At 38.8% G+C, this 17,328-nt stretch overlaps 1 protein-coding gene across 1 annotated transcript in view; it reads right to left on the bottom strand.

The window, feature by feature from the left end:
• The window catches only part of UBE3B (ubiquitin protein ligase E3B), a 33,410-nt gene extending 16,168 nt beyond the window's left edge, over positions 1–17,242 (bottom strand). Inside the window, exons 1-15 of the mRNA XM_063454673.1 lie at positions 17,143–17,242; positions 14,241–14,327; positions 9,096–9,258; positions 8,037–8,157; positions 7,626–7,685; positions 7,406–7,510; positions 7,186–7,282; positions 6,440–6,525; positions 5,657–5,739; positions 5,351–5,456; positions 4,703–4,823; positions 3,653–3,830; positions 2,877–3,046; positions 1,921–2,088; positions 196–367 (exon numbers count right to left, since the gene is read on the bottom strand). Coding sequence (XP_063310743.1) covers positions 196–367; positions 1,921–2,088; positions 2,877–3,046; positions 3,653–3,830; positions 4,703–4,823; positions 5,351–5,456; positions 5,657–5,739; positions 6,440–6,525; positions 7,186–7,282; positions 7,406–7,510; positions 7,626–7,685; positions 8,037–8,157; positions 9,096–9,256 — 1,628 coding nt within the window. The 5' untranslated portion in view covers positions 9,257–9,258; positions 14,241–14,327; positions 17,143–17,242. The remainder of the gene's footprint in view (positions 1–195; positions 368–1,920; positions 2,089–2,876; positions 3,047–3,652; positions 3,831–4,702; positions 4,824–5,350; positions 5,457–5,656; positions 5,740–6,439; positions 6,526–7,185; positions 7,283–7,405; positions 7,511–7,625; positions 7,686–8,036; positions 8,158–9,095; positions 9,259–14,240; positions 14,328–17,142) is intronic.
• Positions 17,243–17,328: the final 86 nt, after the last annotated feature.

Raw genomic sequence — 17,328 nt, forward strand, 5'->3', positions numbered from 1 at the left:
TTTTCACACTCTTATAAAGTCATACACACTTCACACTGTCATTTTGTGCATAGCTTTCCCTGCAATATGAATGAGCAGGGGGTGGGCTCATACATTCCTGCAACATACTGAAGTTGTAAGCAACATATTGAGGGATACAAGAACAATGAAGGTCCTTGCACCATAACCTATGCCAGGAGCACTGGTAGTACTTACGTAATTAAATGCCTGGAGCAGTCACAGAACAGAACCAGCATTGCCAAAAGTCTTTGGGACTCCTCAGTGTCATTACTCAGACACTCCAAGAAGAGTTTTAAACCTCCTTGAGGACCGAGCTCACAAATGAAAGCCCATAACTTAGGCAGAAGGTCATCCAAATAGGTGAGGCCTAAGGGTAGACATAGGTTAGCTGAGAGCAATTCATAACAAACTTACGTAGTATTATTTAGTGATTTTCACCAACAGAATTCCGCAAGATATAACAGTCTTGCCTAGTAGGTATTATTCATTGTTCCATTTTCAAAATATTGCTAACTTGTAGACCAAACAGTGTACAGGGATTTTACAACTGGTCTCTGAGAATGGCACTACACCTACAATGTATATTGTAAGTTCAGTGAAGGGTCATTTACTTTAAAGGGACACTATAGTCACCTGAACAACTTTAGCTTAATGAAGCAGTTTTGGTGTATAGAACATGCCCCTGCAGCCTCACTGCTCAATCCTCTGCGATTTAGGAGTTAAATCCCTTTGTTTATGAACCCTAGTCACACCTCCCTGCATGTGACTTGCACAGCCTTCCATAAACACTTCCTGTAAAGAGAGCCCTATTTAGGCTTTCTTTATTGCAAGTTCTGTTTAATTAAGATTTTCTTATCCCCTGCTATGTTAATAGCTTGCTAGACCCTGCAAGAGCCTCCTGTATGTGATTTAAAGTTCAATTTAGAGATTGAGATACAATTATTTAAGGTAAATTACATCTGTTTGAAAGTGAAACCAGTTTTTTTTTATGCAGGCTCTGTCAATCATAGCCAGGGGAGGTGTGGCTAAGGCTGCATAAACAGAAACAAAGTGATTTAACTCCTAAATGACAGTGAATGGAGCAGTGACATTGCAGGGGAATGATCTATACACTAAAACTGCTTTATTTAGCTAAAGTCATTTAGGTGACTATAGTGTTCCTTTAAGTTTGGTTATGATTTCAGATGTCATTTTGTTTTTTTTCAGCATTACGTATGAATTTGGTTTCAAATTAATTGTCTAGATTCACCGATATCTAGTCTTAGTTACAAAGAGATCAAATGCATCTATACATAACTGTATAGCATTGATCATTTTCAGGCAGGTTTTGGTGGATTTTCATTTTCCTTAACAAAAGCTCTCTTGGGAAGAGACTGGTACTATACTAGTATTAGAATGGTCAGTTAATGTTCTCCCTTGGCGTATGTAAAATGTGTTTGTTTGCTATTTTTTACATTTATGCACTGTATGTTTTGCTCATAATAATTTTATTATCCTTTATTAAACTCTGCCTTTGTGTGATATCACATTACCGAAGAGACTTATAGAATAGTACTCTGATTTCTGCTAAACTGTGTTTTGTGGGTTTTAAACCAGATTTGGTGGGGTAGCTTAAAGCAACCCATTTAGAAAGTGCCTTAGTGGTAGCAACTTTTATAGGTGTAGGTGGTGTTAAGAGGGATTTTTTTAATCACTATTTTCAGTCTAGTTCACCCACTGAAACAAATCATGTACTAGTCTAAGAGTGGTGTTTTTGACAATAACAATTTTTTTTAAGTGATATTTTCTAAAGGAAACCGTGGTCACTTCACTTCGCTAAGCCATCATTTGCTTAGAAAGAACAAAACAAAAATCTCAGGAGGGGACATATCATGGCGTCTTTGCATGCAAGAATGAAGAATTGTGTAAAATGGTACTAACCTGTAAGAATCTGCAAGCGAATCTGTGTGAGGGTGGTCAGCGCAGTCTGGTACAGCACACAGATATTGCATACTTTCTGCACTTCTTGGGAGTCCACTCTCTTTCCCCCAATAGGTTTCAAGATATGGCGAACAGATGCAGATTTCTGGAATGCTCGTTTAAAAAGATCTGTCAGCAAATAAAAACTGATCAGAATGTGAGGTAGGAACTGTGTCATCCAATTTGTTTCCCATAAATAACCTAACACTTACCGTACTTTGTAATCTGGTTAGACTATAATACACTTAGTGGGATACAGATATAAAAGACAATGCTTGACACATTTCTTTTGCTTGAGAAAAAAAGCTAGTTAGTGCAATACAAGTGCATTCTCTCCCTCTCTGCCATGATCATTTTTACTATATATTTTGCAAACTGATGAAGATCTGATATGCAGCTTAGGAAAGAGAATCTATGAAATGTTATCAGTTACAAAAAGCAGCAAAACATGTGGATGCTGACTCGGTGTTTTAACAATTTGGTAAGCTTTACTTGTAGGAACTTCACAATCTCACCGTATACATTTTAACAACACTTTTACCATTACCATTACTAGGGCCCTACCAATTTTCTAAGTATTTTTTGCATGAGTAGAACAAACCCCTCTTCTAGAACAGGCTGTAGGAGTTAAGCTTGGAGAAACCCTTTAAAGAAGCATACACCCATATCAATATTGAATTGGAAAAAAACATGATAAGTACATATATCTCATCATCACCACTGAACTATAAAAGTGGTTAAATAGTTAGGTAAGATCTTTCCAAGATGGATCTATTTTGATTTTTTATTGTGATTAACCTTGAGATCTCAGACTATAAATCTTAGGATTGTGCAATTAATAATAAGTTACCAGTTAATCACTTTCACCAACTTTATAACCTTTCCATGATATTCTACTTTTTAACATTACAGCTCACTTTTCATGGGCAGATTGTTCTGGGGTGAAGAGCTGTGTGAGGCGGTCACTGACATCTCCTGATTCTCTGCTAACTTCTTGCTGAGGACCTCACGGAACAAGATGCGAATCATAGGGACACTCCATAGGTGCTGAAGCTGTTTGGTGAGTAAAGGCATAGATTCATTGAGGCTGAAAAGGGAATAAATTAAAAGTTGATAGCAGTCTGTGTCAGACATACATTATACATAGAAAAAAACAGTGTCAGAAAACACAGAGCAAGGAGTAAAAAAATTAAGAGAGGCAATATACTAAAAGAGTGAAATTAACCAAGCATCAATTAGGCAGCATGTATATCAGTCACTATGGGTAAAGTGCAATATCACACGCAATCATTTGAAATACAACCTTTCATTCTAAAACTTGTAATATTTGCATTTGCCCATAACATTTTCTCTTGTAATTGCTCTACAGCTCGCATTCTGACACGGGATAGTTGCAATCTTTCTTTATTAATATGGCCAAAGGAAGAAAAGAAACATACCTCTAAAATTAATCAAAATTCTATACAAGTAGTAATACAGTTTCTTTAGTAAATGTATATTGCAGCATAAAAAAAGAGTTATAGAATCATTACATACGAACAAAGTATCTTATAACAATAAAACATGTAATAAATAATAGAATACTGTGCTCTCACATCTGAAAGGAAGTGAAAATTACCAATAAAAAATATGTACAATAAAACAAAAAGAAAATACATCTGGGATCTGAATTACATAGAATTATATACCCTACCCATAATCCACCGTCTGGGAAAACCAACCAAGGACAGGGTGCCAATGTGTGAGGTTAGACTTCTTCTGCGATACATATTTCTGGCAATAAGATAACATGTGTGTGAGGATGCTGACAAAGTGACTGGTTTCCTCCTGCAGTACTTTCTCCGTAAGGTGACCAAGATAAATTAAGTTACCTAAAAATATTACAAATACATTTCAATAAGAAAACAATCACCTATTATTCTGCGCTATCTTTATTTGTCTTTTCTGCCTGAAGACCTCTCAGTGACAATATATTTATTAGATCTCAGCTTATGGACAGGGCCCTCTTTACTTTTTGTATATTGTGCGTTCTCTACTAATTGTACAGCGCTGCAGAATATGTTGGCGCTTTATAAATGCCAGTAATAAATAAAATAAATGTCCATTCCAATTTTGTCTCTACAATTTCACATCCTACCCATATTCCTATGTGCCATCTCATCTGATCATAATTCCAACAATGAATTCCCAAATAGCTTTCAGGTCTTGACCATATTGTCCTTCAACTGCTGGCTCTTTATTTCTTTGAATGCCTCTATACTGTCCTCCATGTTTCCCTCTCTATTTCCAGGACTGAAAGCAAGGAGAATTAGCTTGGAATCTTTCCTGCTCTCTTACAATGCAGGGCTCAATAATCTTAGTGATCCCTCCCACAATTGAAAAAGTAGCCTCTTCACCACAATCACTAGTAATTTGAAATAAAAAAAACAGTAGGCAACCCAAATCACAGCCATGATCCCCATGTGTCATCATACGTAACCTACAATAACTCTGCTCCTCCTATGAAATATAACATTAGAAGGGAAAACAAAAAGATTCTAGACAGCATAAAGAATTAAAAAAGCAACAGTTTCGTTCCATACCCCAAGAATTAGCAAAAGGCAGTGGTTGTACAAAAAGAAAAGAAGCTGCTTAGTTTTCATACCCCAGTAATCGGTGAAGGGCAGTCAGTGTTACAATGTAGCAGAGGAAGTCTATAGACAATCACACGCTAAGCAGATGTAGGATACGCATAAAATAATACCTAGCAAACAGAGAGTGTGACTTCCTTCCAGACATACACACACATCTCTGCACTGCTCCTCCCGACTCAGAAACAAGATAAACTTATGGAAGAGCCCATGGGATTCAATCACAGTGAAACGCTGAAAAATAGCAAAAGATGGAGAAAACATAATATATTGCACAAACTGAACACGATTTTCTATATCAGGGATAGGCAACCTTCGGCACTCCAGATGTTATGGACTACATCTCCCATAATGCTCTTACAGCTGTAATGCCAGCAAAGTATCAGGGGAGAAGGCTGCCTATCCCTGTTTTATAATTTTATATGGTTATATGCCTTACTACAGACTTGCTGTCAGTTTTTTTTAATGCCCATAACCACTGATGTCTTTCCTTTAGAATGTACACTATTTTGCATCTAATATTGTTATTGGCACTTGCTTTTCCTCCTTTGGCTATATAAAGTAATCTATTCTTTCTCTTCCTTCACTAAGAGAAGATACTGACTTTGCATTTTCTTATGCTAGAAATATGTAATGACTGCCTTTCTTCCTCTGCTATGTATGGTTTCTCAATTGTGCAGAGCTACTGATTCTCTACCTTCATCCATTATGGATGAGTACAGATGCTGTCTATCCATCTTAGTCTGTATATCTCTACTTACATCTGGAGTAAGGATAGAAAGATGGGAAATCAGAGCTGGAACGGACATTATGTGAATCAGGAACGAACGGAGCAGGTTGTCGGAAAACTGAGCTGCAACGACGGGCCTGAAAAAGAATACGATAGACCAAACCAATAAGGAAAAGATTAAAGCTTAAATTTGCTGTAAATTATATATGACCTTCTTTACAAAAATGAACACAGAGTTAAAAAAGACAATGTCTATAATGAAAATAATATCATCCATAACCTTCCAATGCATTCCTATTGGTAAGTTTACAATGAGTTTGATGTCACAAAAGCGTACCGTAAAGCCAGGGAAAACAGGGCGGTTAGAGTTCCCTTCGAAAGAGAAGGGCGCGATCTGGCCAGACCATTAGTAAGCAGGATCTGGAAAAACAAATAGTCACAACTTACTTCCAGGACTATCCAAACACATAAAAGGCATGGAACCACTCGGAATATTAATCAGTTCTGTGTTCCTTATTTGTTTGGTTTTGTTTGTTATATAGGGTCGAGGATACTGAAGTGAAAGTGATATACACATGTTTATATTTTTGCTCTGTTTAATGTTATCCTTGTTTATATAGTGCCCCCAATTAACAAAGATTTGATATCCATGAGAGTAGAGATCAACAGGTTAAACAATAATGGCATTTTTCACAGCCTTCTTTGTTCATATTTACCAAAGGTGCCAATATGAACAAAGGAGGGAACTGTATATTAAGCAATTCTCCTGAATTATTTTGAACTTAAACCTAAAGCAAATTAGTAGTGTACATCACAAACAAGAAGGTTCAGCAAGGCGTATGGGTGAAATTAACTGGCTTCCAACAAGGTCCCTTTCCTATCAGCCATCACTCAATTTGATTGACAGCTCATGCCATCTGCATGTATTTGCACAATATCCTTTAATAATAAATCAGCATGTGCAGGGGACCTGCTATTTACAGTCCCCTCATTGAAGGCCATAGCAGTTCGGCTGGAATAATGAAGTTAGAAACCTTCTGTGTTTCTGTTTATTTGTACCATGTTTTTGACAAATAGTGTTTTGCTTTGGCATCAACATTAGCATTAATGATATGTGTACCTGTAGCACAGAATAGAAGCCTTTTTGATTGAGGTGGCCCATTATATTTGCACATATGTGGTTCATTGCAGGTCTCAGAGTTTCCCCTAAAAATAAATAAATCTAGATTAATAGGAAGCATGCATTACATTACATTTATTTTTTCGTCCCCCCTCCCTGCTTGCTAGCTGGCCAGGGAGGGGGGCTCTCCTTCCCTGGTGGTCCAGTGGATGGGCACTGTGTAGGAGGGGGCTGTGGGTTGCTGCAGAGAGCGTTACTTACCTTTCCTGCAGCTCCTGTCAGCTCTCTCCTCCTCCGCCGGTCCGTTCAGCACCTCGGTCAGCTCCCAGTGTAAATCTCGCGAGAGCCGCGGCTCTCGCGAGACTTACACTGGGAGCTGACAGAGGGAGCTGCACAGACCGCGCGGAGGAGGAGAGAGCTGACAGGAGCTGCAGGAAAGGTAAGTAACATCTCTCTGCAGCCCCCACAGCCCCCTGTCTGTATTATGGCAATGCAAATTGCCATAATACAGACTCTGACTCGAGTATAAGCCGAGTTGGGGTTTTTCAGCACAAAAAATGTGCTGAAAAACTCGGCTTATACTCGAGTATATACGGTATGTATTTTCTTCTAGAAATATCAACTTCCCATCATTGAAGCCCCAGAAACTTGTGCCTTATCATTGATTGCACAACTGTAGTCTACAATGTATCTCAATGGGATCTGGTTGAAAATTAATGATGGTTCATTATAAACCCATGATTTACCTTTCCCTTTGAATATCTTCCAGGTAGAAGTATCTGTAAAGTTGATTAGCATGGTGAGGTAGAGTGTGATTAGCTTGGAATCCTGGAGGATGTCCGGCTAGGATAAAAGAGATATAATATATTCAGATAGAGCACACATGGGACCAGGTGATAAAGATATATTCATTCTATTCATCCTACAGGTCTTATTATAGCGATCATTAAAGGATGTAGTACTCACCTTTAACAACTTGAGAAACTCACAGCAGTACCAGAGTATGTCTTTAATCTGCTTTATCCACAACAGGGTGAGGTCCTTGGAAAGAGCTATAGACACAAACCAGACCTGCGGGATATACAGGTTTATGAATTCATTAATAGAAGCCCAATTTTAATCTAACTTCAGTTTAAGCCGGTAGCAGCTCTATATGAGCTCTGGCTTAAATGTCTTTAGCACAAACCTTGGGTTCATTCTCACACTCCATACTGGTTAATATACAGCGACACAGATGTTCGAACCTCTAGGAGAGAACAAAACAGAGAACAGTATTATTTTGTGACAAGTAACCATTTTATCATGAACGGTTGGTTAGGTATCCACGGTTCCTAAATATCTTTTGTTGGTAATTTATTTCAAGTATTTTTAGAAGATTGCAAAAGAGCTTTGTTGGTTCAGATTTGGCTCAATCATGTAACATCACAAACGTGTTACATCTATGACAAAGCTTGACCATTAAGGTGCACCATAACTACCTCTGCTCATTACATTGGATATGGGGCAAGCAGTTTCTTAACAGTGATGATTTACAAAGATGACATTTCACCAGACCAACAGTGGTATATTATTACAAAGCAAATTGAATGTAACTCACAGTACGGTCTTGCTTCATTTTAAATATAATTAGCAGTTTGCGGAATACTTGGAAGATGGAAACGGCACTGAGCTTCACTGAACCATTTTCCGTGCCTTTTAGAAAATCATCCACTTCTTTTCTGCACAAATAAAGAGCATTACAGAAATGCATTTAGACTGGACAAAATTAAAATCAAGAAAACTGATTAACCCACACCTCATTTCTGGAGAGCTTAAAGAGACACTATAGGCACCAAAACCACTACAGCTTAATGTAGTGATCCTGGCGTCTGCAGCATGCCCCCGTAGGCTTTTCAAAGTAAATGCAGACTTATCAGAAAAGGCAGTGTTTACATTGCTGCCTAGGAACACCTCTAGTGGCAGTCACTCAGACAGCCACTAGAGGTGTTTCTTATTTTCTTATTGTGGTCAGCATCTCCATGCTCTGCATGGAAATGCTGAATGCTCTCTGATTGCATTGATTTGTACATGCGCAATAACCTCCCAATGCTTTCCTATGCTTTCCTATGGGAGATCATCAAGCTATATTGTTAGGAATATTATTGTGTTAGGATTATAATGATCGCCCTTACTGTGCAAGGCATACGCTTAGTCTGTGCTTCCCTCCCCTGTCTATGTTTATAAAAATTGCTGATGCATTTTGTCTGTTTAGAATAAAGCTTTGCTTGCATTGTCAGAATCACAATGGAAACAAAATGTATTGTAGCTTTAAAGAAAAGTTTTGTTTAATGTTGATAAATTATATTTTCTTTTTCTGCTGACCGGCAGCTCATCACACGACACTCAGCTGACGTTTGTACTGCATGTGAAGCCCTTCATCCAATAGCCTTGATAAGTTAACCTCTAGAGTGTAGCAGAGTAGCACCATCATGAAACTTTGACTTGTTTACTTTGCACACTTATAAAAAGTTAGAACTTTATACACAAATAAATAAATAAGGCAAGCACTATAACAAAGATTCTAGTCTTTCTGAAAAAAATATACATATATAAACAAAAAAAAATAATAACAATCTCGCCCACAGACTACTGAACATACAAGAAATGTCTGCAATACCTGATTTCTCGTTGCAGTCGACATCTGCAGAGGAACCTCCTAATAAGTGCCTGGATTCTGATTGCAGCTCTTTCCCTTTCTTTAAGGCCTTTCCTCTCCTCCCGGGCCTGCCTGGCCTTGTCCAGAAACTGGGCTTTTGAGATCTGAGTTGCTCCAAACATTTCTAAAATGTGTAAAACTATTTTTTACTGATGTATTCATCTCAGAGACAAACTCATACTATTATAGTCGTATCAGAAAACTTGGAAGATTTATACAACAACATGTGATGGTAAAACCACATGAGCACAAACTCTACATGTGAATCTGTAATTACATAAATACCTTTTATTTCTATTTTTTTGTACAATTTATAAACTAGAAATGTAACTAGAAGAGAAAATAAAAGCATTCTGACTTGAGTCGATTTATATTTAAGAAATGTCAATCCCAATCTTGTGTACACATAAACTACATTTTACTTTGCAATTCAACACCAGATGAAATATAGACACAAAGTCCCGTTTGTCTTCCCCTTTGCTCCAAGGACAGTTTTTATCTGTAGAAGAAACAATTTCTCTATCAGATCTATGCTTTATCTTGGATCCTTGATTCCCATTAATGTTAGCAGGTACATTACAAAAAACCCAGAAGCGGGGTATTTGGCCAATTGTATTTACGGTATTTGTTTTTGTTCTATGTGCCTTATGTGGTACACATTGTATTTTTACTTGTAAGCTAGAACTTCAGATCCTCTCTGAAATATTGCAAGATAAGGGACACCGTATAATTTCTAAAACTCTGCTTAATGCCCTATAGTTCAGTAAAGATGGATGAACATATAAAACTACAATTGTGGAACATACGTGTAGATGCAAAAGTGTAGTGTTTTATGTATTCCAAAGCAGAAATCTAAGTGCAAATTAATTGCCAGGTTTCAAATAAATATAATTTATTTTTTTAAACAAATAGAAGTGATCAACGAAGATGTTTATTTATATTACTATTTTTTCAGTATTGTTTAATTGTTTAATAATTACCAAAAGCCAGGGCCGGACTGGGAAAAAAATTCGGCCTGGGCATTTTTTTATCACAGCGGCCCACTAAGAAGGGGACGGGGCAGAGAGGGTGGGTTTTGTCATTACCAATGACAAACACGCCCCCTCTCAAAGTGAGCATGTTGGTTCAATGCTCTTTCAGAGCAGACCATGCGCAGAGCTCTGCTGAAGAGTTCTGGCATGAAAAAGGCCCTGTATTTGTTCTGCACAGTGCAAGCAAATTTAATAACATGCTTGCACTGTGTTTCCTTGCAACTTGTCTCTGGTGTCTCTATAAACGGATACCAGGAGACAAAAGGGCCAGGAAAGAGTATTGTGCGTGTGTTTGGAGCCTGCTTGTGGTATTGTGTGTGTGTAGAGTGAGCTGATTGTGGTGTGGTATTGTGTAATAAGGTCGGTTTTAGTCGTGTTGTGTTTGTGGTGTAATGTAATGCATATGTGGCTAGGGGCTGTAGAGAATGTGTGTATAGGGGATGTAGCAAGTGTGTGCATACGGGCTATAGTGTGTGTGTATAGGTGATGTAGTGTTTGTGGGGGTTATAGAGAGTGTGTGTTTAGGGAATGTAGTATGTGTTTGCTTACAAGGAATCTAGTGTGTGTATAGGGGATCCAAAGTGTGTATGTTAGGAATGTAGTGTGTGTGTAGGTGGTGCAGTGTGTGTGTGTATAGGAGTCTAGTGTGTGTTTGAAGGACCCAAAATGTGTAAAGGAGATCTAGTGAGTGTGTGTATATAGCGGATTCAGAGTGTATATAGGGATCTAGCCAGAGTTGGGTAAGGGATCTAGTGTGTGTCTGGAATGTAATGTGTTTAGGGGTGCAGTATGTGTGTGAGGGGTGCAGTGTGTGTGAAGGGTGCTGAAGTAAATATATATATATATAATATAAATATGTTTTGAAGTATTGTTTGTGTGTGTGGTGTAGTGTGTTGGGGGATTCTGTGTGAATGTGTGAGGGGTGCAGTGAGTGTGTGTGAAGGGTAAAGTGTCTGATGGATGCTGTGCGTGTGAGGGGTGAAGTGCTGTGTGTGAGAGTGCTGTGTGTGAGGGTGATGTGGGTGATGCGTGTGAGAGTGTTGTGTGTGAGGGTGATGTGTGTGTATATGTTAGGAGGGATTGTTGGGGGGGTAAAAAAAACAACCAAAAAAAAAAAAACAAGCATTATATCCCCCACCCTCCCTTCTGACCTTTAGCCTGGGAGGGGAAGACCGGCACAGTGGTGCCTGGGAGGGGGGAACCGGCACTCTCACACCATCGCTGGTGGTGCTTGTGGTGAGTGAACTCTAGTCTGCGAGGCTAGAGTTCACTCTTGCGAGATCGGTGGCGTTGCCATGGTTGCAAGATCTTTGATCTCCGCACAGGCCTGTAATGGAAAACAGCTGGGCCGGCGACCAAATAGTGCCAGCCCTGCATGTACCGGCTAGGGAGATCCTGTGACCTCCCCTGCCGGCCTCGACCCATGGACATCGCGGCCCACCGGGCATTTGCCCAATGGCCAGTTCAGGCCTGCCTAAGGCAAACCAGATGGACAAATGGCAGTTGAGATGTAACAAAGACAAATACATGCATATGTTGAATAGAAACAAAAATAAGATTGCAACAAAATGTATTTTTTTTATTAACTAACCAATCTATACATAATGTATATTACACTGTCCTAAATTAAAATCTGGTTTTAATCCATTTAATCCCTGCTGTTAGAGGCTTATTGGGATCCAATAAATATTGCTTTGAATAATATTGATTTCTGAAAAATATTGCTAATACCGGTAATTAGAGCCTGAAGTCTCACTATGTAATTACAATCAGAGCACTCTGATTGGCTGGCTTGTAAGTCTTGCGTGGCTCTTGAGATTAATTTGGCCTTTTTTGGCACTGAATAAAATAAGATTTAAGATTTTTTACAAGTATTGGTTTAACCCCTTAAGGACCAAACTTCTGGAATAAAAGGGAATCATGACATGACACACAAGTCATGTGTCCTTAAGGGGTTAATTTGGCCCACCTTCAGTATTATTAACCATGTATTAGTTTTACCAATAGGTGGGGGCTTGGAAGGACATTAGGTCCCCCTCATTTATTTTTATTAATACAGACACCACTTATCGCTCAAAAGCCCCCCCCCCCCCCCCCCCAGTCTATAATAATCGGAGCCCCCATCTGTGGTCTATGGATTGGGGGCATTAGGCCCCCACTCCCAGATTTAGTATAATAAGATCCTTCATCTACTGCCTATTGGTGGGGGCTAGGGGAACATTATGATAATTAGAGCTCCCAACTAACTTGATTATTTTAATTAAAATCCCACCACGGCAGCACGGGTGGTGGACAGTGATTTGTCCAACTCTTTTCTTTAATTTGAAACTTCATAAGTTAAAACGGCCTCAAGTAAAGGGAGTTAGAATACACCTGACAAACTAAGCAGTATCCGCACGTTTCCAGTAGAGCAGTCACATTGTCAGTTCAGATATGAATACAACTCAACCAACATGGTTACAGTTTCACATAAAGTAGATATTGGGTTGCTGTTTAGCGGCCATGGCCCCCACTCAATACATGAAGAGTGAGAGCATGTGGGAGGTTTAAAACCTCCCTTATACTAATGTGGCGGTCATATTCACCCCCACAGACTTTTATCTGATATCTTTTTTTTTTTTTTTTTAATTCTTTATTTTTGGTGTGACATAGTTATTTCTGTTTATAACACAACACAAGTTACATGACAAGTTCCACTGAGTACATTGGTTTGGGTACAATTTGCATTGGAACATACCGCGTCCGCGGTTTAGGTATATTTTCTCAGGTTTGTTAGTGTTCGCTAGTTGGTGTCACAGTTATACATTACGTAGATTGTACATAGGAATAGTACAGTGAGAAACGAAAAAAAAATTCAAGAAAGAGAACGACAAAAAGAAACACATAATAAAGGTGCCCAATATAGAGGTGCATAGTTAAACTTAATTAAACCATTTAGCATCATGCCCGGAGGGTCGAGCCTCATAGCCCAGACCTTTGTTCCGAGTGTGGGGTATATCTGATATCTTTTTAAATACCTAGTCATTAATAAAGGCAGAGAAATAAGTTGCTGAAGCAGGATGTTTTCTTAAGCAACCAATCAGTTTATTGGGTTGGGCTTTTAGAATTGCGTCTGGCATTAAATCCAGTTCAAATTCAATAAAAATACTAGCAAATAGTACAAATTATACTTTAAATGATATACACATTAAGGGCACTGAGAGCTTCTTACATTCCTTCTTTAACGAGTGAATTTCAGAATTGTCAGCTGCAGTAAAAAAATCTTTAGCGTGAATGCAAAATATTCTAGAATAGTACAGTAAACCCCACTCTCAGAGACTAAATGATGAAAGGGCAGTGAGCAGAGAGCTTCTTGATTTTAAACAGACCGACCTTAGGTGTGCCAATGACTGGTGTAATACCTCCCAAACATGGAGAATTCCCCCAAAAAACTCAAGCTGCTTCATCAGAAAATGCGAAATGGAGCACAGAGTCATTTGTATCCGCATCAATGATGACAGTTAGGTAAACCCTCCAGCGTTAAACATATTGGTTGCATGGAGACATGACACATCACCAAGAGTTTAATGTGAGGATAGCAAGAGATCCAACACCCTCTCACTCAGTTAAGCACTTTGATTGCATCTTTCAACAGGCAGGTGCACCTCTTCTGCATGGCCTCATCTATAGCTCTATTCAAAAAAACATATTTTGGGCCAACTGCGGGCAGCCATGAGGTTGCTATGATCTTGGGAAGTGTTTCATTCATGTTTTTTGATGGACAGAACTATTATAGAGTGATGAACTCAATAAACCGAACACTCCATGCCCAGCACCCCCACTGAAACCAATGGGAAAGCCGCAGTTGGTGACAGGTATCAGCTACTTCCTTGCAGCAAAAACAGGAAGCATATTTTTTCTTTTTTGACTTTATCATTTTTCTTTTTTAATGCATGGTTTATACAATGTCCTACAGATGGTGTATATCTCTTTAAGAAAAGAAAAATTCCTAGAATATCGCAGGTGCAGCAGGACTACTTACCCTTATTATTTAAAGTACAAACAAGACTTTGTATAACATGTAAACAAGCCTTACCTCCCAGTTTCAGTACTGACGAGACTAACTGACTTGAACACAAATCTTCAACATTGTCTTCTGCTGCTATTCCTCATATCAAAGACTCTGGAATAAAAAACAATTAACACTGGAATTATATTCCCGAAATGGAACGAAAAATAATCCATGGTATTCTTAAATCAGTTTCTTTGAAAACAGCTGTAAAAAAAAAACCACACATATTAAAGAAAATAGAAAGTCTATACTATAAAAAAAAGAGTAGTGTGTCTTGCTTTCATGTTGGATTTGATTACTATTAGGGAATAAACTCATTAAATAGGGATTCCTGGAAGATTTGTTTTACCTTTCCAGCAGAGGACAATTTTTGGATCCATCATCAACCTTTAGTTGACCGAAACAGGTCAAACCACTTTCTCCTTTGACTAGGGCATGTTTCCAATGTGGTTGCTAAATACCAGGCGTAAGCTTTGGCTCTTACTAACAGCCTGTAGATATTTGTGGCCAAAAATACTGACTGATTTCTAATTAGTAGCTTAAACATAAAGCACTAAATCTATACTAAATTGTCACCATAGCAACCACAACTTGACTGTATAAAATAAAAACCCTATGCCTGCGCAATTCACTTATGAGCGGCTTTGGAGGCTGTGGTTTCCGTTCCAAAGAGAAAAGCACTTTTTGGGGGCAATGTTGGTGTCACAACTGAAAATAATGGGTAAATATTAGTTGTTGCACACACATATACATTTTCACGCAGAACTCACACACTGTTTTTATAATCTTGTCCCACAACACACATTCATACATATATTTTACTAATATTTCATTTTTCTGTTAAATCTCACCATCCTAATGCCTTTTATCATCCCTGTAATTCTACACTTCCCATTCCCTCCCCATTATGTTCCTATCCAATTTCACCATTTAATTAAACTTTTTCACTCTGTTTGTTTTGCCTGCTTATCTATAATCCCCTTCTTTTAAACCATGAGGACATACAGTGTGCAGTCACTGTCCTTGGACAGACCTACACAATCAACACTTTCATGATTGCAAGAGAATGGTCAACAGAAGATGGCACACATGGCACACTAAGTGAATCGGTAGTGGGCTGGTTAGGCTAGTGCAAATGACCCTGAAGAGTAATCACCACTTATATAGTATGATATAATAGTTATATAGCAGTAAGGTCACAAAGGGACCATCATCAATGGGGCAGAGCTTGCTAAGTTGCTAAGGAAGTAAAAGGTGGTTGAAATATGTGTTTTTTGAAATGTTAGACAGATTACAATTTCCACTCACCTGATAGCCATCAGCAAGTGATAATTCAACCCGTGCAAATAGAACTTCACCCCTGGTGAGTGTCCTCTAGGCTCGCACTTTTAGTAATGTCTATAGAAGTTCTATAGAAATTTTGAGATCCGATGCAGTAATAAAATGTTATGTATTGTCTTAAAGGACCTAAAGAGCCAGAGGAGGAACAACGTAAAACATGTTGAAACAATCCAGCTGGAGATATTGAGGAGTGAGAAGGATGAATTTAACTAAGCACAAGCTCAAGAATATTCGAGTGCTTCGAAATCTTGGATCATCCACACCCTCCTCGAATGCCTCATTGGCTCTTACTGAGTACCCCACAGTCCTCCCAGCAACACCTTTCTCACCTACTTCAGTCTGCTGTAGTGGTTATGGTGTCAGGAGTGCCCTGGTTCTATTCCACAGTAAGATGTCAAACCGATTTAGAAGAGTTTGACAACTTACCTGGGTCTTTGTGGGTGCAACCTCTACATCCTGTCTTCTCCTGCAGAGGTTTGTATGCATTCCAGCCACACCAAACACAGGGATGACTGAATTATTGGCCCAGATGCTTAAAATGTTAAATGTAGTACATAGACCAGAACTTCAAATAGCTTCAATGCTTATATTTAAGGACAGGTTTAAAATATTGTCAAATAAACATTTTTGGGGAAGAAACATTTTAATATGTGTGTCAGGAGTGCCCTAATTTTCTGTTTATCTAAGTAACACTGTAATACAGTAATAACCATGCTGTAGTGCTTATGGTGTTAGTGTTCTTTTCATCTGTAAACAGTTTATCTCCATAGTAATACTATTTGTGTAAAACTGAAATAATACATTTAAAAATGACTTGATTTCCTTTTATTATTCTACCCTCCATTGCTGATCTTTGTTGGCTGGGTTTGCCAGATCCTTTAACACACATTACATATTCATGTGGATTGGCAGCACATGACGGGTGCTTCCCTGTTGTATTATTTTATTATTATTATTGCTATTTATATGGCGCCAACATATTCCGTAGCGCTTTACAACATTATAAAAGGGGGGGGCCTTTAACTATAAATAGGACAATTACAAAAAACGTACAGGAACGACGGTTGAAGAGGACCCTGCTCAAACGAGTTTACATTCTATATAGGATGAATACTAAATACAGCTTGGCAGCACTTTACATGCCCCGACCATCAATAAATACAAGTGATATTTGTCCATTTGTGGATTTGGCAACCCTACCGCTCACACAGAAACAAATACATAATTCTAGTAAAATTGTTTATTATAAATCTCAGAAATTACTAGCAGGATGCTCAGCTTCACATCACACATTGACATCTGTTAGGTGGGCATTTCAGTAAAGCAACCTTACATGCTACTCAAGGCCACACAGCCAGAATGGTTGTAGCAGGCACTAAAACCAACCTCCATGGTATCACTACCCTGCTTGCCTCCTGGCAATGGACATATTAATGACAGAATAATTCTAGAACACAGACAGCACTGTAATAGAACTTCACCTGTGCTATCTGCTCAGTAACCTATGTCACAGTGCATTGTGGGAGTCGCTGGCAGCTAAGGGTTAATAGGAATAGGGAGGGGTAATAGTTAGTGGGTATCTGACCTTTATAGGGCAAACAGGGTCTAGGGATCCCCAAAAGAGAACAAATCCCGGCAGCAATCAGCAACACCTGTCCTCCAGCGTCGGACTATTTTTCCTGGTGCACCAGATGAGGGCGGAAGTCTCCCAGTCCGGTGTAGAGCTGGCAGCAGAGATCACTGGAAAACGGAAGTGGGCTTTACGCCATTT

The sequence above is a fragment of the Pelobates fuscus genome, chromosome 5 (genome assembly GCF_036172605.1).
Source record: "Pelobates fuscus isolate aPelFus1 chromosome 5, aPelFus1.pri, whole genome shotgun sequence".
Taxonomy (NCBI): domain Eukaryota; kingdom Metazoa; phylum Chordata; class Amphibia; order Anura; family Pelobatidae; genus Pelobates; species Pelobates fuscus.